Below are 24,136 nucleotides of genomic sequence, written 5' to 3' on the forward strand. Positions count from 1 at the left end.
CTGTGCTGCCCCATCAATACTAAAAATTAAAGAAAATTGATTTTTCTGAATGATTCATAAAATCTGCCCAATTTATTGTGTTCAGTCAATTCTTGAGAAGGGGAACTGAAGAGATAAATATTAATTAAGGAAAGTTCTTCCGGGGTCATGCACCAGCTATGCTCGAAAAGGAAGAGGAACAATTTGGTTTCTGCTCGTGCAGCTTAAATTTAAGAAAGGACAGAGGAGAATGACTTCATGTTTTTTTGTTATGTTAAAAAACACAATTTAGGCTATGCACAAGAAAACATCTGACCACAATGAGAATAGTTAAGCACGAGAGAGATTCTAATCAAGTATTTCTCATTATGTTAATAGCTGAGTCTGTCATTCATGATATGGTGGGACCAAATTGGCAAGAAAGGTGGTTCTCCTGGAAATCACGATCTCCAGATCAGGTGAGATGGAAAGACATTTGATATGTATAGTATATGTGAATTCCCCATTCTCCTGAAAGATGAAATAATTTACATAAGGGCTAACTGAGCAGAAAGCGAGGAAAGACTTGTCACCGGATTTAGTTAAAAAGGATTTGGAAGTAAATAAATATTTAGAAGTCATCTCAATATTGCCTTACAATTACGAACTTTGTAAAAGTTACTGAGCTTGAAGAGTGACGACAAGTATTTTTTCTTTGCCCAAGCCCCAAAAATCCAAAATTGTTGAACTTACCTACTTGGTATATTTTTGGAAAAAGAGAAAGGTGAAATTAATTTGACGGGCAGAGTTTTGGAAAATTCTAAATTTGGTGGTGAAAAGGCCTTTGTTAAGATCCCGACTAATGTTAATACCGGATCAGTCAGATTGCAATGTGAAACCTGGTGTGATAGATCCTACATTTTATTTAGAAACCAACATGGAAATTAGTGTAAAAAATCACAGGTGTCTGCTGCTGAACTTTAACACACAGAATAAAGTAATTATTAGAAGAAGAAAAATTAACAATATTACACCAGATACAAATATTGGAAAGATCACAATCCAATCCACATATCCTGGACATCTTTGGGTTGTGGGGGCGAAACCCACGCAAACACGGAGAGCATGTGCAAACTCCACATGGACAATGACCCAGAGGCGGGACCGAACCTGGGACCTCGGCGCCGTGAGGCAGCAGTGCTATCCACTGCGCCACGTGCTGCCCTCGCAAAAGTGTAGTTTTCATAACACTATAATAACTTAAGGTGTTATTAAGTTATTCGGGGGCCAGTTTAGCTCAGTTGACTAGACAGCTGGTTTATAATGCAGAGTGAGACCAACAGCTTGAGTGCAATTTCTGTACCGGCTGAGATTATTCCATGAAGGCCCGCCTTCTCAACCTTGCCCCTTGCCTGAGGTGTGGTGATCGTCAGGTCAAATCATCACCAGTAGGCTCTCCCCTTCAAAGGGAAAAGCAGCCTATGGCCATCTGGGACTTTGGCGCCTTTACTACTTCATGTTAATAACTTAAGTTAAAATTTGAAAGTATAAAAAATTTGTGATTTGTGCAAATCTCACTGACCTAGAGTTCCTTGAGCATTCAAAGCAAACTCTCTTGCAGGATTGAATAAAGCTGAAATTATTCAAGCTTAAAGTTTACAAACCATGTGGAATTGCAGATGATGTTGTGCGGCATATGAAGGTGAAAGGGTGTTTGGAACAGGCATTCTAAGTGTTATCACACAAACAAACATTGAGAAAGAGGGTTGGAAGCAAATTGCCATGCCGATGGACAAAGGCGTCGGAAGGAAGGGCAGGGTCCATTGATGACATTGCTAAATAAATACTTGTTCTGAGCATACTCGGATTGGTGGGGTGACAGTTACCAAGAATATCACAGCACCTTTTTTTAAAAAATGTTGCTTTGCAGAAACAAGAGATGAATGGTGCAGTGCAGTGTTAGTGAGAGTTGTGGGCAGCAGCTTCTGTAACTAAATGTGAGTACCAAATAGTGTGTTGCCTTGAAGCTGCCAGTGCAGATGCTTTTTGGAAAAGGAGTGGCATGAGCAAAGAAGTAATAATTCATGCCAGAACAAATGGCTGGGAAAGAATAAGGTTTGGATGCTGCCGAAAGTGTTTCAGAAATTACGATGTGAAATAAGGAGGGAGGATGTCAAAGGTGGTGCATCTCGGGATTGCTACCAATGCCATCTGCTGGACAATTAAGGAACAAGCAAGTAAATCCAATGCTGGAGTTGTGAACTGGATTTTGAAGTCACTGGCAAAGTTTGTGCTGATCTTCACACCTACATTTACCTACAGAATATCTGTGGGCTTTTGCACTGCCATTTGCCATTATCAGACAATTACAGCAACGCCACACCCTCGACAGGTATCTGGGACCTGTGTGAAAAGGGGAAGCAACAGTGTGTCCCCTCAGTCGGTTGGATTGAAGAATCCTTACTGGGGCATGGAGAGTCTAAAAAGGAATTGTAGTTTTGATCATTTAATTAAATGCAAACCAGATGCAGAAAGCAAAATAGAGAGGAAAAGAAAAGTGACTGCACAGCACAGTGGTTAGCACAGTTGCTTCACAGTTCCAGGGTCCCAGGTTCGATTCCCGGCTTGGGTCACTGTCTGTGCGGAGTCTGCACGTTCTCCCCGTGCGGCGTGGGTTTCCTCCGGGTGCTCCGGTTTCCTCCCACAGTCCAAAGATGTGCGAGTTAGGTGGATTGGGCTACTGCGTTACAGGGATAGGGTGGAGGTGTGGGCTTGTGGAGGGTGCTCTTTCCAAGGGCTAGTGCAGACTCGATGGGCCGAATGGCATCCTTCTGCACTGTAAGTGCTATGTGAGAGAAAAAACTAAAAGTAAAATAAAATAATTATAATTTATACTTTTGAAATTTCTCAGCAATAATTAAAAGTTGGAAAAATAAATTTGCAGTGCAGTATTAAGGTAATCTCATCACTTACACTTGAATGGACAAGCCCTAATTTTTGTGACCTGCTTAAAGGATATCTTGGATAAGTACTACAAATTTACTCACTTTAACTCTTTGAATGCTACATCTCTCAGTAAGGCACTTTTTTTCACTCATTCACAAGATAGGGGTGTCACTTGTAGGGCCACATTCAGTGCCCATCCCTAATTGCTCTAGCGGAGGTGCTGGTGAGATCTTGTTGAACCACTACATACCGCATGATGAAGATACTACTACCATAGGGCTGTTAGGTAGGGAATTCCAGGATTTTGACACGGTAAAGATGAAGAGACCGTGATATATTTCCAGGTCAGAATGGTGTGTGACTCAGCAAACTTACAGCAATTGGTATTCACATGCATCTATTACCCTTGCTGTTTGAGATGGCACAGGTCGTGGGTTTGTGAGGTGCTGTTGGAGGATGCTTGGTGAGTTGCTATAGCACATCTTATGAACTGTGCACACAGCAGAAACTGTGCTTCGGTAGGAGAGGCAGAGAATGTTCATGGCGGTGGCTGGAATGCCAATCAAGTGGATGCTTTCTCCTGAATATTGTTAAACGTCTCAGTGTTGTTGTAGCTGCACTAATTCAGGCAAGTGAAGAGCATTCCATTTGTAAATGGTTGAAAGACTTTGGGAGTCAGGAAGCGTGTCACTTGCTGCAGAATTCCCAGTCTCTGACCTGCTTTTGTAGCCACCATATTTATATGGCTGGTCCAGTTACATTTCTCGTCAGCGGCAACACCCAGAGTGCTGATGGTGGGGGATTCAGTGTTGGCAATGCTGTTGAATATCAAGGTTGGGGGTTAGACAATTATTTGTTGCAAGTGATCACTGCCTGGCACTTTTGTGACATGAATGTTACTTGCTACTTATTAGTCCAAGCCTGAATGATGTCCAGGTCTTGTTGCAGGTGGTCACTGACTGTTTCATTCGCTGAGGAGTTAGGAATGGAACAGAATACTGTGCAGTCATCAAACATCAACACTTCTGATATTATGATACATGGAGGGGGGTTTGCTTTCATTTTCCTTGATGCCATGCTTGGCCAATTCCTGCCCAGATGTTGTGAACAATCAGCGTTCAAACTCAGTTCTTTTGTTCATATTTGAATCAAAGTTGTAAAGAGATCAAGAGTCAACTGAGCATTGGTGAACAAGTTATTGGCACGGATGTGCTGCTTGACAACACTGCCATTGACAGCTTCCATTGCTTTACATGATTAAAGTAGCCTGATGGAATAATAGTTGGATTTGTCTTGCTTTTTGTTGAGAGGGCAATATTCCAATTTATGAGGCAGATATCTGTATTACAGCTGTACTGGAGCAGCTTGAATAAACAGAGCTAGTTTTAGAGATCAGGTCTTTAGCACAACAGCTGGGATACTGTTAGGGCCCCTAGCCTTTGCCATATTTAGTAGGCTCAGCTGTTTCTTGATATCACATGGAGTAACTCAAATTGGCCTCTGTGATGATGCAGCCCTTGGGAGGAGGCTAAGATGGATCATCCACTTAGCACATCTGGCTGAAGATAGTTGTATACGCTTTAACCTTGTCTTTTTTGTTGAGCGATGAGGACGTCATCATTGAGGACGTTCATCGCAGTTCATCATGTTATTTAATTGTCCACCACTACTTACAACAATGTGGATATGGCAAGACTGCAGAGCTTTGATCAGATCTGTTCATTGTGGAATTGGCTGTCTATCGCATGTGCTTCTGTTCAGCTTGTGTGTAGTCCTGTGTAGCTTCAGGTTGGCACCTGGCACTGTTCCTGGCTTTGGTCTCCTCACTCTTCATTGAACCAGAGTTGGTCCTTGGGAATAATGGTAGAGTGAGGGATATGCCAAGTCATGAGAGTACAGTCAAATGTGAATCTGCTGCTGCACAGCGCATCTTGAATGCTCAGTTTTAAGCTGATGTGTATTCTGAATTTGATGCATTTAGCATATTATCAGTGTCACACAACATGATGGAAGATGTCCCTGTAGTGTGAAGATTGGACTTTTCTTCACGAGGACTATGCAGTTGTCATTCTTTAACAGGTGCATCTGTGACAGGTGAGGATGAAGCCAAGTAGGTTTTACCCTTGTATTCCCTTGCCCCAATACAGGCCCAGTGTGGCAGCTATGTTATCCAACTCTGTCACTGTCAGTGCTACCGAGCCATTCTTGGTGATGATATGGTGAAATCCCCATGCAGATGATATTCTTCCAGTTGGTGGTCATCAGCTGAGGGAGAGCGATAGGTGATGGTCAGATTTCATTGCCTATGTTTGACCCAATGTTTGATTGTTTTGACTTCAATGTTTAAGACTTAGGATGATAGAATCTCTCAGTGCCGAAGGAGACCATTTGGCCCATCAAGCCCGCACCGACCCTTCGCATGAACGCTCTTTGTCCACTCCTCTATTTCTGTAACCTGTACCTCCTGAGACGAAAAGGGGCAATTTATCATGGGGAAACTTTGGACTGTGGGAGGAAGCCAGAGCACACCAAAGAAGCCATGCAGACTTGGGGAGAACATACAAACTCCTCACTGAGAGTGACCCAAGGCCAGAATTGAACCCGGGTCCCTGGCGCTGAGGTAGTGGTGCTAACCACTATGCCACCCATGGACATCTAGGTCCGTTCTCTTCCAACGATATACCATTGTGACACCACTTCTGGTGACTGTCTTGCTGATGGGACCGTACATACCAGATTTGGGCGTGTGCACAAATTGGATACAGTTCAGCTCCGGTGGGAGAACATTGTCTCCCAAAAGGAGAATCCTGTCCATTGTGTTTAAACTTAAATAGGCCAAGGGATTTGACTGGGATAAGGATGATGTAGTAATGAGAGGAGCCAGATCTGTAGCAGTCAGTTTCAAATTAGTTTCTGTGAGCTGAACAGCAGCTGTTGCAAGGCTGTCCGATTCAGCATACGCTGACAGACCAGGATCTGCAGGTTGTTTACTGAAAGGATCTCTCTCTTCAAGCAGTCTTTTAAAATAACTCTTTATCCAGAGGCCAGCAAGTAATCCTGTGTTTGCTAACTTTATTTAATAATGGTTTTTGACCTGTGGTGGGTTTTACTTGATTGGAGGTAAAGGAGGTGTCAGTTGGGAGTTAGTGTTTCATTTTATTGTTAAGCATTCTTTAAATGGTAATTGTAAGCTATATTTCTGTGGTGTTGGGGTAGCTTAATACTGTGTTAATAATACAGTTTGTTTTAATATCACATATCCCTATTTGTGAGTGGAATCACTCCTGGAGTAAAGTATCATTTCCTCACAGTTTTACAAATAAAATAAAAAGTGATTGGGTTCCTGACGGTATCCTAGCAAATGTTGGGGGTCTGGTCTGAGAGTGCTGGCAGCCTCACTATTATTGTGATTGCAAAATTCAAGCTATGGTATAGGTCACAGGGTTTTGATCCTTTAGTGTTTGACCAGATGCTGTATTGACAGGATGATTTGACACCTAAACAGGACTAGAACCAATATCTTCATCGGGAGGTTAATGACAATGGTGGGAGGAGATTCAAACCAATATGACAGAAGTATGGCAAAGCAAACAGCAGAAGAAGAAGGAATCCATGCTTTTATGTAATGCCTTTAACAAACACAGGATGTCCCAAAATGCTTTACAGCCAATGATGTACTTTTGAACTGTGGTCGCTGCTGTAAGTGTAGGAAATGTGACAGCCAATTTGTGCACAGCAAACACCCACACAACAGCCGGATAATCCATATTTATGGTGTTTAATGAGGGGTAAATATTGGCCTGTTGAGGATGCTGCTGTTAATTGTCTTACTCTTCTTTGAAGTAGTGCTATTGGGTCTATTATGTCTACTAAGAGGACAGGTGGGAACTCTCTTTAATGTCTATTCCAAAAGGCTGCAATTAAGTCATAGAGGTTTACAGGACGTGTGTTCTACTTGATTTGTTTTGTGCTTAAATCCTCGAATTGAACCCACAATCTTCCAATTCAGGTGAGATTACTACCAATTGAGTCACAGCTAGCATACTGGTGGAAGGAACTAGTGCACCAAAATTTGGTGAATGGGGGAATTAAATCAACTTTGGAAATTTTTCAAGAGAACCGCACAGCATTTCCAGGCCAAGTAATTACAATCTAACCAAAAGCAATATAGACATGGATTTTTCTTTTTAGAGACTAAGTTTTCCCACTGCTACTGGTCCTGCTCAGAGCGTCAGCAGACTTTTGGTTCCTTGTAAGGTAAATTGATACATGGCAGGGAGCCAACTTGATTCTGATGAAGCACCGCTATCAGGCTCTCTGCAGCTATCTGCCGGCCCCCCCGCCACAAAACTAATCCTGTTCCCCCCATGACAACCCCCACTGATGCCCCCATCACCAGAGCACATCCGTTAAGCTCTGACCCTCTTAACTCCTGCGTGGTCCACCACGCCAGGGCCACACTTAGGCAACCTTACACCAAAGCACGCCTGGTGGATTTCCCGCTGTGGAGTTTGGAGTTTTGGGCGTCAACCCATTAATCTTATGTGTGCTAATGAGGAATTACCATTTCCCCATCAGTCCGGGGTGGGAGGATCACTGAGGCTGGCAACGGAGCATGGCAACGGGTTCAAACAATTTTTACGCCCATGCGCCATTTTTTGCTCACTGGGGTGCCTGATTCGGTGTCAGGCAACAGAGAATTCTCGCCATAAACTACATAAGAAAGCAATGAGGCTTTTTATAAGTGAGAATAGCTCCACCAGATGAACAGAAATTGTTCAAGAAGGTGGCTCACCACTACCTTCTCGAGGACAATTGGGAATGGACACCAAATGCTGGCCTTGCCAGAGACACCCAGCTCCCATGAAATTAAAAAAAGATTAATAAAATGATAGTTAAGGCAAGTCGAGCTTCAGAAAAATCTGTAGCTAGCAAGTGGTTAGAGTGTGTCATTTTCTATGAAGCAGAATGTAGAATCTTAATAAATTAGTTGTTTGAAAAAGTGGACTAGAAAAGGATATGGAGAGAAAGCATGAGGATGTATCAGGCCAAGCGGCTAGTGGCAAAAATAACAACAGATTTGATAGGCCAAATGACTTGGTTCTGAAAAAGTCCTGAGTTGCCTTATTGAGGGGATGGAACATGGAGCAAAATGACTTGCATTGCACCATAAAACGTTGGGCATCCCATGAAGTACTTTATACAGTTTTGGTCATTTGAAAAGACAGCTGCTACTTTCATTAAGTACAGAATGGAAAAAAGAAGATGATTTCAGATATCAAGAACAGTTATGCTCCGCAAAATATTACGTAATTAATAAGAAACTTTGCTACATTTAGTCACAGGAATCTGCTAAATAGTTGCTAATTTGGGTCCAAGTGGCTCTGAAGAAGAGTCACAGACTCAAAACATAACTATTCCTCGATCCACAAATGCCGCTGGGCCGGCTGAACTTTTCCAGCATTTTGCGTTTATATTTGGACCCTGGGCAGCACGATGGCGCAGTGGGTAAGCCCTGTTGCCTCATGGCGCCGAGGTCCCAGGTTCGATCCCGGCTCTGGATCACTGTCCGTGTGGAGTTTGCACATTCTCCCCGTGTTTACGTGGGTTTCGCCCCGACAACCCAAAGATGTGCAGGCTAGGTGGATTGGCCACAATAAATTGCCCCTTAATTGGAAAAATGAATTGGGTACTCTAAATTAAAAATGTATATATTTGGATCCAAGTAGATGGCTTTCTTGGTGACGTGCTCAAGCCCATGAATCAATCTAATCTCTTCCTGACTAGGGCAAAGTAACTAGCAGCTGCTTTATATTTCTAGAATTTGCAGCAGTCTGTGTGTCTTTGGACTTCTTTGAGTTACTCTCTTCTTCTGGCATATACAGGGAGCTGTTAAATTGGATTTGTGACATTTAAAAAACAAAAAGGTTGGATCATAATATGGATCATTTTATTGTAGTACTGAGTTTCTAAAGAGAATGTGTCGGCCCATTCTCCTCCTTGATACTCACTTGTGAATTTATGAAAAACAGCAGTGATCAACTTGCTAACACCACACTCTACTAAGTGCCTGATTCCCTTATTTAAAGAAGGCCAGCACTCACTGAATGTATTACAGTTGACTAAATTTGCAAAGTGTTATTCCAAAACCTACAGGGTCAAATTCACGAGGCGGTTGACTTTACTTTAGAGTTACAGAATGTAACTGTTATTTTATTTCACCTTTATTTAGCCAGGTAAGTCAATTGAGAACCAATTCTCATTCACATTAATGACTCAAGAGGTTAACAGTCGATGACCTAGCAGTTGGATTATGTAGTATTAAATAAACTGCAATCAATGCTACACTGTAATGTAAGTTGTCGACTAAGTCAGAGATGCAAGTTCTTAATTGATATATATTTCTATACTTCAGTGACAAATAATAGCATGCCTCTTTTCCTCTAGCATGTTCGAAATGAAACCAAAAGCGAACTGGAAAGGCTGTTAAAAATCAATGAAGAACATACAGCTTATCTTGCTAACGATGAAGTTACAACAGTCCGTAAAAACCTGGAGGCTAAAAGTGTAGATGTGGACACCATTCTGGTATGTGAGAGTCGCCAAGTTAACTTCTTAAAATATTGCACATAATTTTTGAATCAAAGAAAATACGAATGAATTGTTTTGTTACTTGTTGCATGACATGCCAATTGTTATTTAGATAATTGAGTTATTATGAGGTTGTATCCTTTTTTGAATTGATGGTGATAATTTGAAAGAGCATGCGTTCATGAAACATGGAAAATCGGAGCGGGTGGAGGCTATTCGGCCCTTCGAGCTTGCTTTGCCATTTATTATGATCATGGCTGATCATCCAACTTAATATCCTGATCCCAGGTATGTCCCATATCCTTTGATTTCCCCCTTGCCCAAAGTGCTGTATCTAATTGCTTCTTAAAATAATACAATGTTTTGGCTTCAACTACTTCCTACGGTAATTAATTACACAGGCTGACCACTCTGGGTGAAGAAATCTCTCCTCCTGTCTGTCCTAAATGGTCTACCTATATCCTTAGATTGTCATCCCTGGTTCTGGACACCCCCAGCTTCAGGAACATCCATCTTGCATCTACCCTGTCTAATCCTATTAGAATTTTATAGGTTTCTATGAGATCCCCCCTCATTCTTCTGAGCTCCAGCGAATCCTAACTAACTCAATCTCTCCTCATACATCAGTCTCGTAATCCCAGGAATCAGTCTGGTAAATCTTTGTTGCACTCCCACTAGAGCAAGAACATCCTTCCTCGGATAAGGAGACCAAAACTGCACACACTATTCCAGGTATGGTCTCACCAAGGCCCAATATAATTGCAGCAAGACACCCCTGTTCCTGTACTCGGATCCTCTCGCTATGAAGGCCAATATACCATTCACTTTCTTTACCGCCTGCTGCATCTGCATGCTCACCTTCAGCGACTGGTATACAAGGACACCCAAGTCTCATTGCACATTCCCCACTCCTAATTTATGGGCATTCGAATAATAGTCTGCCTTCCTGTTTTTGCTACCACAAGTGGATAACCTCGCATTTATCCAAATTATGCCGCATCTATCATTTACTTGCCCACTCACTCAACTTGTACAAATCAAACTGAAGGATTTCTGCATCCTGACAACTCACCCTCCCACCCAACTGTGTGTCATCTGCAAATGTGGAGATATTGCAGTCTGTTCCCTCATCTAAATCATTCATTTATATTGGGAATAGCTGGGGTCACAGCACTGATCCCCGGCAGTATCCCACTCGTCACTCTCTGCCATTTGGAAAAAGACCCTTTAATTCCTATTCTGTGTTTCCTGTCTGCCAACCAGTTTTCTATCCGTCTCAATACACTACCCTCAATCCCATGTGCTTTAAGTTTACCCGTTAATCTCTTATGTGGGACTTTGTCAAAAACTTCTGAAAGTCCACATAAACCACAACCCTTTTCTTCCCCACACCAACCCTACGAGTTACATCCTCGAAGAATTCCAGTAGATTTGTCAAGCATGATTTGCCCATCATAAATCCATGCTGACTCAGTCTGATCCTGTCACTGTTTTCGAAGTGATCTGCTATAAAATCTTTGATAATGGATTCTAGAATTTTCCCCACCACCGATGTCAGGCTTACTTCTCTATAATTTTCTGTTTCCTCTCAACCCCCCTTTTTAAACAGTGGAATCACATTAGCTACCGTCCAATCTACAGGAGCTGTTTTCCAGAATCTATAGAATCTTGGAAGGCAACCACCAATGCATCAACTATTTCTAGAGCCACTTAAGTACTCAAGGATGTAACTTATCAAGCCTGGGGATTTATCAGCCTTCAATCCCATTAATTTCCCCAACATTTCTTCATCAATATTGATTTCCTTCAGTTCCTCCTTCTCATCATTAATATGCATTCTCTGATATTTCTGGTATTTTATTTGTGTCCTCATTTGTGAAGACAGAACCAAAAAGTATGTATTTAGTTGCTCAGCCTTTCTTTGTCCCCCATTATATATTCCCCTGTTTCTGACAGTAAGGAACGTATGTTTGTCTTCAATCTTTTTCTCTTCATGAATCTATAGAAACTTTTACAGTCAGTTTTATGTTCCCTGCAAGCTTATTCTCGTACACTATTTTCCCCTCAATCAATCGCTTGGTCCTCCTTTTCTTAATTCTAAACTGCTCCCAATCCTCAGACCGTTGTTTTTCTTGGCCAATTTATATGTCTCCTTGGATTGAATTTCTCTTGTAAACCATGGATCAGCCACCTTTCCCGCTTTAGTTTTGTTCCAGACAGAAATAACCAATTGTTTCAGTTCCCCCATGCGTTTCTTGAATGTTTGCCATTATCTATCCACAGTAATCCCTTCAACTAACATTTCCCAATCGATTATAGTCAACTCGCGCCTCATATCATCTTAGTTTCCTTTATGGGCGGCACGGTGGCGCAGTGGTTAGCATTTCTGCTTACGGCCCTGAGGACCCGGGTTCGATCCCGGCCCCGGGTCACTGTCTTTGTGAGTTTGCACATTCTGGGTTTCACCCCCACAACCCAAAGATGTGTAGGATTGGCCAACTACATTGCCCCTTAATTGGGGAGGGGGGGAAGACTCTAAATTTATGAAAACAATTGTCATATTCCTTTATTAAGATTGAAGACCCTAGTCTCAGAATCAACCACGTCACTCTCTATCTTGATGAAAATTCGGTCATATTATGGTCGTTCAACCCCAAAGGGTCTCGCACAACAAGATTGCCAATGATTCCGTTCTCATTACACAGTACCCAGTCTAGGATGACCTGTTCTCTCGTTGGTTCCTCAACGTATTGATCCTGAAAACCATTCCGTATACACTCCAGGAATTCCTCCTCTATTGTATTGTGATTAATTTGATTTGCCCAATGTATATGCAGATTAAAATCATCCATAATTACAGATGTTCCTTCATCCAAAGCATCTGTAATTTCCTGTTTAATGTCATTCCCAATATCACCACAACAGTTTGATGGTCTATCTACAATGCCCATTAACGTTATTTGCTCCTTGGTGTTTCTCAGCTCGGCCCATACAGATTCCACATTGTTGGAGCTAAAATCTTTCCTCACTGTTGCATTAATCTCCTCTTTAACCAGCAATGCAACTCCACCACCTTTTCCTTTTTCTCTGTCCTTCCAAAATACTGAATACCCGTGGATGTTCAGTTCCTATCCGTGACCGCCCTGCAGCCATGTCTCCGTAATCCCAATTAAATCATACCCGTTTTCATCTATTTGCACGTCATCTATTTTATTGCGAGTGCTCTACGCGTTAAAGCACAAAGCCTTTAGGCTTGTCTTTTTAAACATTACTTAGCCCACTCCCAATATTTTTCATTGTGGCCCTGTTTGAATCTGGCTCTTGGTTTTTCTGCCTATCACTTTCTTTTTCCCCTTTCTGTCTTTTGTTTTTGTCCTTGTTCCCTCCTCTTCTGACTCCTTGCATAGGTTCCCATCTCCCTGCCCTTTTATTTTAAACCCTCCCCAGCCACTCTAGTCAATACTCCCCCTAGGGCATCAGTCCTGATCCTGTCCAGGTGAAACCCGTCCAGTTTGTACTGGTCCCACCTCCCCAGAACTGGTCCCAATGCCCCAGGATCTGAAATCCTCCTCCTCACACTATCTCTTTAGCCACGTATTTCTCCGATATATCCTGCTATTTCTACTGTGACCAGCACGTGACACTGGTGGTAATCCTGAGATCACTATCTTTGAGACCCGACTTCTCAATTTTCTTCCTAACTTTAGATATTTTACTTTTAGGACCCCATCCTTTTTTTTAACCTATGGTGTTTGTACCACGACCATTAGATGTTTGCCCTCCCACTCCAGAAGGTGCTGTAACTTTCCGAGACGTACCTGACCTTAGCACCAGGGAGGCAACATAACATCCTGGAGTCTCATTTGCGGCCACAGAAATACCCATCTATTCACCTTACAGTTGAATCCCCTAAAACTATTGCATTTCCACACTTTTTACTCCTCCCCTCTGCAGCAGAACCAACCCCGATGCAACAAATTTGGCTGTTGCTGTTTTCCCCTGAGATGTCATTCCCCTCAACAGTATCCAAAGCGGTATATCTGTTTTGCAGGTGAATAACAACAGGAGATTCCTTCTCTGCCTGCCTATCTGTCTTGTTTCGCCTGGTGGTCACCCATTCTTTCCCTGCCTGTGGAGTCTGAGCCCATGGTGTGACCACCTCTATATACGCCCATCCACAACACAAACTGCCTTGCGGATGCTCCACAGTGTCGCCAGTTACCACTGCAGCTCAAAGTCTTGTTTCTGAAGATAAAATAAGGGTCAGTGTTGGTATCTGGCAGGTTAACCTTTGTAAGTTAGAGAATCCACACTTGGAAGAAAAGAAGGACCCCAGTTTAATGGTCCAATCATTAGAAATAAGGCGCTTGAATTATCCCAGGGCATAAGTAATAAAGAGGGGTGGTGCTGATGCTACTGGTGATAATAGTGGTGATGAAGGTGGTGCAGAAGGAGCCACTCCTTTGCATTCCAGAGAATTTCCAGCCAGTACAGGATTGTTTCATCGCTTGAAAAAGAGTTTTGGTCTGCATAATATGAAGTTGGCTGGGTAGATATGCAAACCAATACTTTGACCACCGTCTGTGATTGCTGGAGGGAATTCAACATTCTTAGAACAGTAGGGCTAATTAAGGACTCATGGGATGAGGTTAGAGAATCAACTATAAATGTCTGCTTGGCGAAATGTTTGGCCTGAGGCTGTGAATGCTTTCATAGGGTCCCTTAGTGTGGATGCTGAAGTAACCAAGCTATTTGAGTTGGCAAAACAAGTTGGAGGGGAGACTTAAGATCTGACCACAGATGAAGAAGAGGAGTTGCTTCCATCTCATCAAGAGGAACTTTCTACAGAAGACTTGGTGGAGCTGATGAAATTAAGTTAATTTAAACAGTAGCAGGGAGCAGAACCTCAAAGCAAATTTTATGCCAAGGTGATGTCAGACATGATGAGATCAACTGGAAGAAAACAGATGACAGACAATGATGCAAACGTGGAAAGAAGCATTCCTTTTGTAGAATGATTGATAATGTTATTGCTCCTATGGAGAAAATTGACGAGCAAAAAACTAAGCAGTCAAAATACAGTATTTTTTAATCCATGTCTTCATCAACCACTTCACTCACTCCCCCCCCCCCCCCCCCCCCCCCCCCCCCACCTCCACTCGGAAGTAACCTTCTGTAAGTGTGACAAATTTTACATGGTTCTTGTTTTATTTGTATGTTAATTTTTTCCAGTAAATTTATTAAAAACATAGTTTTTATTTTCTTTGATCCATACCAAATTTTAAAATGAATGGAATTTATCCAACTCCCATTTTAAAGCATATTCATAATGTTGCCATTTGTGAGGTTCCGAGGAAGTGTAACTCCTGTGAGCAGTGAAACTTTATTGTACGGAATAAATGCAAGTTATGTCTACTGAGAGAAAGAACTGTGTGGAAATCTTTTTCGTAAGCTGGATATGATGGGATGTTCTTAAACTTAGAAATTTATGGATGGTGAGGAGTTTGTTAAGTGTGTCCAAGAAGGTTTTTTGGAATAATATGCGGTTAGTCCGATTAGTAAGGGGGCTATATTGGACCTAGTACTAGGGAACGAGCCCAGCTAGGTCATCAAATTTGCAGTGGGAGAATATGTGGTGAACAGTGACCACAATTCCCTGAGCTTTTGGATACTCATGGAAAAGGATGAGTGTTGTCCTAGGGTTAAGGTGCTAAATTGGGGGAAGGCTAACTACAACTAGATTAGGCAGGATTTGGATGCTTTTGTTTCGGAGATGCTGTTTGAGGGTAAATCCACATTTGGCATGTGAGAGTCTTTTAAGGAGCAGTTGATGGAAGTGCAGGACAGGCATGTGTCGATAAAAAGGAAGGACAGGAAAGGCACGATTCAGGAACCATGGATGACCAGGGAAATTGAGAATCTTGTCAAAAAGAAAAAAGATGCATACTTGTGGTACAGGCAACTAAAATCAGATGAAGCACTTGAGGAATACAAAAAAAATAGAAAAGTGTTCAAGCATTGAGTTAGGAGGGCAAAAAGAGGTCACAAAATGTCCTTGGCACAAATCCCCAGGGCCAGGTGGCATCTATCCCAGATTACTGAGGGAGACAAGAGATGAAATTGCTGGGCCTCTAACAGAAATCTTTGTAAGAAGTCTTACAACAACAGGTTAAAGTCCAACAGGTTTGTTTTGGAATCACCAGCTTTCGGAGCACTACTCCTTCCTCAGTTGAATGAAGAGGTGGGTTCCAGAAACATATATATATATATATATATATATATATAAATAGGTAAAGTCAAAGATGCAAGGCGATACTTTGAATGCAAGTCAGAGTCTTTGCAGGTAAATAAGTCCACAGGTCCTGACAGCAATTGGAGAGACTCTTTGGACCCACAGTGAAGAATCACTGAAACGACTACACGATGACATCAATAAGTTCCATCTCACCATGGACTACGCTCCAGAATCGGTTGCATTCTTGAACACACTCATCCCAATCAAGGACGATCACCTCAGCACTTTGCTTTACCGCAAGCCCACGGATAACCTCACGATGCTCCAGCTTCCACCTTAAACACATTAAAGAAGCCATCCCTTCTGGACAAGCCCTCCATATTCACAGGATCTGCTCGGACGAGGAGGAGCGTAATAGACATCTGCAGATGCAGAAAGGTGTCCCCGTATGAACGGGATATGGCGCTCGACTCATCGATCGACAGTTCCAACGCGCCACAGCAAAAACCACGCCAACCTCCTCAGAAGACAAATATGGGACACAACCGACAGAGTACCCTTCGTCGCTCAGCACTTCCCCGGAGTGGAGAAACCACGACATCTTCTTTGCAGCCTTCAACATGTCATCAATGAAGACGAACATCTTGCCATGGTCATCCCCACACCCCACTACTTGCCTTCAAACAACCGCGCAACCTCAAACAAACCATTGTTTACAGCAAACTACCCAGCCTTCAGAACAGCGACCACGACACTACACAACCCTGCCATGGCAATCTCTACAAGACTTGCCAGATCATCGACATGGGTACCACCAGTACACATGAGAACACCACCCACCAGGTATGTGGTACATACTCGTGCGACTCAGCCAACGTTGTCTACCTCATACACTGCAGGAAAGGATGTCCTGAAGCGTGGTACATTGGCAAGACTATGCAGGCGCTGCCGCAATGGATGAACGGACATCACGCAACAATCGCCAGGCAGGAATGTTCCTTTTCAGTTTGGGAACGCTTCAGCAGTCAAGGGCATTCAGCCTCTGGTCTTCGGGTAAGCGTTATCCAAGGCGGCCTTCAGGACGCGTGACAACGCAGAATCGCCGTGCAGAAACTTATCGCCAAGTTCCGCACACATGAGTACGGCCTCAACCGGGACCTTGAATGCATGTCGCATTACATTCACTCCCTACCATCTGGCCTGAGCTTGCGAAATCCTACCAACTGTCCTGGCTTGAGACAATTCACACCTCTTTAACCTGTGATTATCCCTCTCTCCAGTTGCTCCGTCTGGACCTGTAGATTTAATTACCTGCAAAGAATCACATTCAAAGTATCGTCTTACATCTTTGACTTTGTATATATGTTTCTGGAACCCATTTCTTCATTCACCTGAGGAAGGAGCAGTGCTCCAAAAGCTATTGATTCGAAACAAACCTGTTGGACTTTAACCTGGTGCAAGACTTCTTGCTGTGCTCACCCCAGTCCAATGCCGGCATCTCCACATAGTTGGCCGCAGGTGAGATCCCAGAGGATTGGAAGATAGCCAATATTGTACGATTATTTAAGAAGGATTGAAAGGATAATCTGGGTAATTATAGGCCAGTGAGCTTGACATCAGTGATAGTGAAATTGTTGGAGAAGATTCTCAGAGATAGGATCCATGCACATTTGGAAGTGAATGGTCTTATTAGCGACAGACAGCATGGTTTTGTACGAGGGAGCTCATGTCGCACTAATTTATTTGAATTTTTTGAGGAGGTGACAAAAATGATTGATGAGGGAAGGGCTGTGGATGTTGTCTACATGGACGTTAGTAAAGCATTTGATAAGGTCCCTCATGGCAGGCTGGTGCAAAAGATTAAATCACATGAAATCAGGGGTGAACTAGTTGGATGGATTCAGAACTGGCTTGGCCATAGAAGATAGAGGGTAGCAGTGGAAGGGTGTTTTTCTGAATGGAGGTCTGTAACTAGTGGTGTTCCACAGGGATCAGTACTGGGACCTCTGCTCTTCGTAATATATTTAAATGACGCAGCGGGTCTGATTAGCCAGTTTGCGGATGATATTAAGATTGCAGGAGTTGCGGATAGTGATGAAGATTGTCAGAGAATATAACCGGATATAGATAGGCTGAAAAATTGGGCAGAGAAATGGCAGATGGAATTTAACCTGGACAAATGCAAAGTGATACCTTTTGGTAGATCCAATTCAGGTGGGAGGTATAAAATAAATGGCTGAACCATCAGGAGCATAGAGACACAGAGATCTGGGCATGTAGGTCCACAGATTCTTAAAAGTGGCAGCACAGGTGGAAATGGTGGTAAAGAAAGCATATGGCATGTTGCCTTCATAGGACGGGGTATTGTGTATAAAAGCTCGAAAATTGTTAGTTATATAGAACGTTGGTTAGACAACATTTGGAATATTGTGTCCAATTCTGGTCACTGCCCTACCAGAAGGACGTGGAGACTTTTGAGAGAGTACAGAAAAGGTTTTTTAGGATGTTGCCTGGTATGGAGGGTATTAGCTATGAGGAGAGATTCAGTGAACTGGGATTGTTCTTCTTAGAGCGACTTGAGGCTGAGGGGCGACCTGAAAGAAGTTTACAAAATTATTAGGGGTATAGATAGGTTGAACTGTTGGAGGCTTTTTCCCAGGGCAGAAATTACAATTACAAGGGGACACAAGTTCAAGTTGAGGGGGGGGGGGAAGGTTCAGTGGAGATGGCCACCGAGGGTGGTGATGGCCTGGAATGCACTGCCAAGTGAGGTGATTGAGGCAGATACGTTAGCGACCTTTAAGCCTTATCTGGATAGGCACATGAACAGACGGGGTATAGAAAGATACAGGTGATTGGTCTAGATTGGACACGTGATTGGCGCAGGCTTGGAGGGCCGAAGGGCCTGTTCCTGTGCTGTATTGTTCTTATTACAGTCCCTGAAGAACCATGTTGTCTTGTTAGAATATGTTACTGACTTCAATAAATACCTTGACTTAAATTGTCCTTTTCTCTAGATTAAAGACACTTGGCACCAAGTTTACCGAAAACACTTCTTAAAGAAATCACTGAACCATTGTAATCTTTGCAGAAGAGGTTTCCACTATTACCAAAGGCATTTTGTAGATTCTGAGGTATGAAAAGATACGATATAAAAGAAGTACCTAATGTCCTTAAAACAGTCATTTTTATCTTTCTGTAAATTCTCACTATCTCTATTATATATTGCTTCTCATATGCTGTTTTTTAAAATAGCCGCAATGACAGTGGATCCATCTTTAGTACCAAACGTAACAAAATAAAAGATTCAATAGAAAACGAAAACTTCGCAACACTAACTTATATGGTTTAAAATATATATATTTTTTAAAAATATATGATATATAGCCATATAATACTGTGTTTTGCAGGACATTCCCATACTTACATTCAAAATCTTCAGAAAATATTTAATTATGATACTCTCAGGACAGATTGTTCTAATTTCAACTGCAGCATAGTCCTCAATGCGAATAGAAGGCAGAACTGTTTGAAATGTTCATAAAATCCATTGAATACTGAGATGTCCACTATAATGTGGCAGAAATATATTCGTGTTTCAAAAGGTGACAAAATACTCCAGTATATGCAATGATGTAAGCAGTTCAAAACAAACACAGATCTAAATTCAAAGGTCTGCTTTTTAGAACAAATCTTGCTTTGTGCATAAAATTTGCTGGAAAGCAGGGCATGTAGCAGAGTTTAATTTACTCTCATGTCCCTGCAGTTATCTCAATTCTTCAGTAATTTCTTAATTAATATTGGGCTGTAACTTCCAGGCTCCACACCGTCGGATTTGGGGTAACCCCCAAAGATGGCCTGGGGAATCCCACTTGGAAGTTCTCAGGGAAGGGTTTGCATGGCAGTTGCCCAGATGTGCTAATTTCCTCTGGGCAATTGTGCTGTGCTGTGAACCATCTGAAAAAGCGACTGAAATTGCTAACTTTGGATTTTTCCGCCAGGGTTACGCTAATAGTTATTCAGAAAATGTTTGAAGAAATAAAACCTCAAAACTTCTTGGTAACTATTTTAAAGACCCAAACCAATCCCCACACACATACTGCGAGGAGGTTAAATTTTTTTAACTCTTGCCGCCTACATTTAAATTTGCCATCTACTTACCTAGATGCAGCAAACAAGTATAACTTACTCACAAATAGAGACTGAAAAAACAACCATAATTTAAGAAGCCGGTGTGGGAAATGGATGTTTACACTGGTGCAAATAGGTATTCTGTTATGAATTTGGGGCAGAGTTATAAGACCGTTGCTCTACATTAGCAACATTGTACCTAATCTGCTTGATATTTGACTGACTGTGAATGGTAGGAATGTTGTTTCATTCTTCAGTATTAAGATCCCTAACTGTAATCACAATTGAAATAAAAGCACGTGATTAAAGGATTGTCAAAATATTGTCTCCTTTCTCATCCTCTCCCCTGCTCCACAGCTGGAATGCAATAATGTTATCCTGTTCTGGCGCATTCAACGAATGCTAGCTATTACAGCAAACACACTCCGACAACAGCTAATAAATACTGAAGGTGAGTTAAGATCCTGTTTCTGATGAAACCTGCATCGGTAACAGCAATAACCTATTTTTATGTCAAACCTTTACTATATGGCTTTTCTCACTGGAGCGAAGAAGGCAGAGAGGTGACTTGATAGAGGTGTACAAGGTGATGAGCGGCATGGATAGAGTGGATAGCCAGAGACTTTTCCCCAGGGTGGAAATGGCTGTCACGAGGGGACATAATTTTAAGGTGATTGGAGGAAAGTATAGGGGAGATGTCAGAGGTAGGTTCTTTACACAGAGAGTGTGGAATGCACTGCCAGCAGAGATGGTGGAATCAGAGTCATTAGGGACATTTAAGCGACTCTTAGACAGGCACATGGACAGCAGTAAATTGAAGGGGTGTCGATTAGGTTGATCTTAGATTCGGATAAATGGTCGGCGCAACATCATGTGCTGAAGGGCCTGTACTATGCTGTACTGTTGTATCTATGTTCTATAATAAAATGGTCCAAGGCACTTAATGGCAAGCCATGTAAAATTTGAGGTCAGATGAATAAAAGCTTTGTCAAAGAAGCATGTTTTAAGGAACATCTTGAGGAGAAAAAGAGAGGCATAGATGATTAGGAAGGAAATTCTGGAGCTTAGGACATGACAACTGAAGGAATGTCCCCCAGTGGTAGAGCAATTGAAATCTGGGATTCTAAAGAGACCAGAATAGAAAAGCCTAAATATTTCAGAGGGTTGTGGGCCTGATGGACATTATAGAGATAGGGAGGGCCAAAGCCATGGAGGAATTAAAAAATCAGGGTGAGAATTTCAAAATCGAGATGATGTGTAGCTGGGATCTAATATAGACCAACAAACGGAGGTGCAGGGTGCATAGGACTTGGTGCAGTGGGTGGAGTTTTGGGTGACCTTAGCTTTACGGGGGGGGGGGCAAAACTTGGGCGATTGGCCAGGACTGTAGCACTGAAATAGCTGAGTCTGGAGGTAACAACGGCATGAATGAGGAATTAAACAGTAGGTAAGCCATGGTGGGCAACATTATGGAGATGGAAATTGGCAGTTTTCATGATGGTGTGAATATGTGGTAGGAAGCTCATCTGGTGGTGCATTTCACGGCATTGTTACAAACAGTCTGATTCAGCCGCAGACATTTGCATGGAGAGAGATCGAGTCTGCAGCTAGGGAATGGAGTTGTATTGAGAGTGAAGACAATGGCTTTGGTCTTTCCAATATGTAATTGGAGGACATTTCTGCTCAACTTGTAATCAATGTCACTGCTTGTCCTATTTTATTTGAAAATTTAATCGAAAAGGATTTAAGTTTCAAGTTGGACACCAATTATTCTTCATCTGAGTAACGTCGATTTACTATCATGATTGGACTTGTTGCTCTATAATAATGTTGGTGAACCACAAGCCTTTCCTAATATCGATCAAATGACCACACAACAGTTAGTTAGTTCAAGATGGTTTATTTACATACACAAGAGTTATCTCGACATGCAAGCACAATATCTACCACCAGTTAAACTACACCTATCAGCTCAATAATGTATACTTAACTTCAGGGCGAACGGCATTGTGCAAATGGATAAGGCCTTTATCTGGATTTCACTTGGCTGGTTTGAAGAAAGTGGCTCTGTCTCTGCTGGGCTCATCCGTCAGGTAGCGATCGTTGGTCGTGAACTTGGCTGGCTGTTCCTGCTACGATTGGGTTGGTACAGGCCGGATCCAAAAGAGACAGAACACGTGGCTGTGCTCTCTTTTATCCCTCTGGGATTTTGCGCTCTTTGGGGCAGTCCTTAACCTTGGACCCAATAGTTCGACAGGGCTCTGATCATTGTCTTCGATTTCGGCCAATAAAGGGGTGGCTGCCTTGGTAGCTGGGCGGGTCCTTAACGGTCATTGACCTTGGCAGTTGGGCTTTCTGATAAAGGGAGTGGCGCCGATCAGTCTGTGGCTGTACTGGTTGCTTGATTGGAGTTCTATTGTCCTGGGAAAATGGGCCATTAAAATGCAAACGAGCGGGGGTTTCGATCAGGTCTGGTTACCTGTGTTTCAGATACACCTAGGCTCTGTATCTGTCTGAGTCCTGGGTTGGCTATAATTCCCATGGTCCTTTGCAGGTGGCCATCTTAGATGGCTACAGACTCCACAAGTTTTTATTTGTGTTCTATCCTCTGAAGAGTAGTAGTGGAAATTAATTGGAGTTGTGTTCCATGCAACCTTAGAAATGTGATCACACAAGTGAATAGATACTTTGATAAGTGTTGATAGATTAATTTTTATCTCAAGATTTGTGGTTTGGCACAGACTCTTTGTTGCTACCATGTGAATTGGGTGTTTAAAAAAATGAACTGCCAACAAAAGCTCAATCTGGTATGAGTACTTTGAGTGGCTCTGATAGGTTTTCATCCTCTTGCCATAGTTTTATTATAGGTTCTAACTGAGTATGAAAACAAAGTAACCGGGAAAAGGGGCTATTGATTTCGACAACTTTTGCTCTTAATTTTAATCATGGAATTTTGTGCATATAGAATGTACTGCTTTTAAAGAAATTTAAAGCATCATGTGGAGTGTGAAAGATTTTTTTTCTGAAAAGCCTGTTGTGAAGTGTGAAGATTGCATGACAAGCTACTACTAGTCATGCAATGTTAGATAATAGTTTATCTCTCCAATACATGACAACTATTTATAGTAAGATGAGCACCTTGCACATCTGGCATTAGTGAGCAGCAAGCCTAAAACCACTCAAAGTAATCCATTGGTAGCATCAACAGTAACTATTTAATGGCTACAAAAGTTGCACATTTTAATTCTTAAGTAAGTGACAAAAATTACCATTCATCAAGAGCTTAAAACCTTAACTGTTCTGTTTTCCATCAATACCAGTGAGACGTCTTGAAAAGAATGTTAAAGAAGTGTTGGAGGACTTTGCTGAAGACAATGCTAAAAAAGTTCAGCTGTTGACAGGAAGGAGAGTTCAACTAGCAGAGGACCTCAGTGAGTAATGCTTTACATTTGTGTGCTGTCTGCCTATAGTGTGGCATTAATTCAAGATGATCTCAAACTGATTGAAATATTTTCACGAACCTGACTCAAGTCTAACTAATGTGGTAAATGAAACATTTTACAAATAAACTTCTGATTTGCCTGTAAGCGCATGATAAGGATGCGAGACTTGCAACTGGCAGTTCACAATTTACATTACATGGAGTTCACAATTTGGAGTGGAGTTCACAATTTACATTACATATTTTACTGAGATCAACTGTGGATCCCATGAAGATATTGCATTTGCATCTTAAATGTAAGCAGTAATCAAGTCAGGCATGTTTGTCAAAAAGGAGTTTCAAATAGATAATGATATGAACTTACATTTTGATTTGTTTTTCTTATAAATAAATTATGGCTATTAACCATTTTGTTATAAATTTACATATTAGTTGAAATAATTTGTTTGTCTTTAAATATCTTTTTTATTGATTTAAGTTAACATATGTGTTTCTAAAAGTCGTACCTGTCCTTGTGTTCACTCATCACTGTCTGCTTTCCCATGATTCAATGGCATATAGAATCCCTATAGTGCTGAAGGAGCCCATTCAGCCCATCGAGCCTTACTGACCCTCTCCAAAGTAGCACCCCACCCAGGCCCATGCTCTCTCTCCCTAACCTAACCATTTTGGACACCAAGAGACAATTTAACTTGGCCAATCCACAATCTTTTGGGTTGTGGGAGGAAACAGGGGCAGCATGGTGGTTAGCATAAATGCTTCACAGCTCCAGGGTCCCAGGTTCGATTCCCGGCTGGGTCACTGTCTGTGCGGAGTCTGCACGTCCTCCCCGT

At 42.1% G+C, this 24,136-nt stretch overlaps 1 protein-coding gene across 11 annotated transcripts in view; it reads left to right on the top strand.

Annotated features, from left to right (window-relative positions):
• opa1 (OPA1 mitochondrial dynamin like GTPase) overlaps positions 1-24,136 on the top strand; it is a 130,174-nt gene that overhangs the window by 81,426 nt on the left and 24,612 nt on the right. For all 11 annotated transcript variants that reach the window (XR_005462936.1, XR_005462935.1, XM_038817083.1 and 8 more), the window contains 5 exons: positions 358-437; positions 9,352-9,492; positions 18,748-18,864; positions 20,219-20,312; positions 23,182-23,292. Coding sequence is in view for 9 of the 11 variants with exons in the window: in XM_038817083.1 (XP_038673011.1) it covers positions 358-437; positions 9,352-9,492; positions 18,748-18,864; positions 20,219-20,312; positions 23,182-23,292 (543 nt within the window). In the remaining 2 variants the exon portion in view is untranslated. The remainder of the gene's footprint in view (positions 1-357; positions 438-9,351; positions 9,493-18,747; positions 18,865-20,218; positions 20,313-23,181; positions 23,293-24,136) is intronic.

The sequence above is a fragment of the Scyliorhinus canicula genome, chromosome 13 (assembly GCF_902713615.1).
Source record: "Scyliorhinus canicula chromosome 13, sScyCan1.1, whole genome shotgun sequence".
Taxonomy (NCBI): Eukaryota; Metazoa; Chordata; class Chondrichthyes; order Carcharhiniformes; family Scyliorhinidae; genus Scyliorhinus; species Scyliorhinus canicula.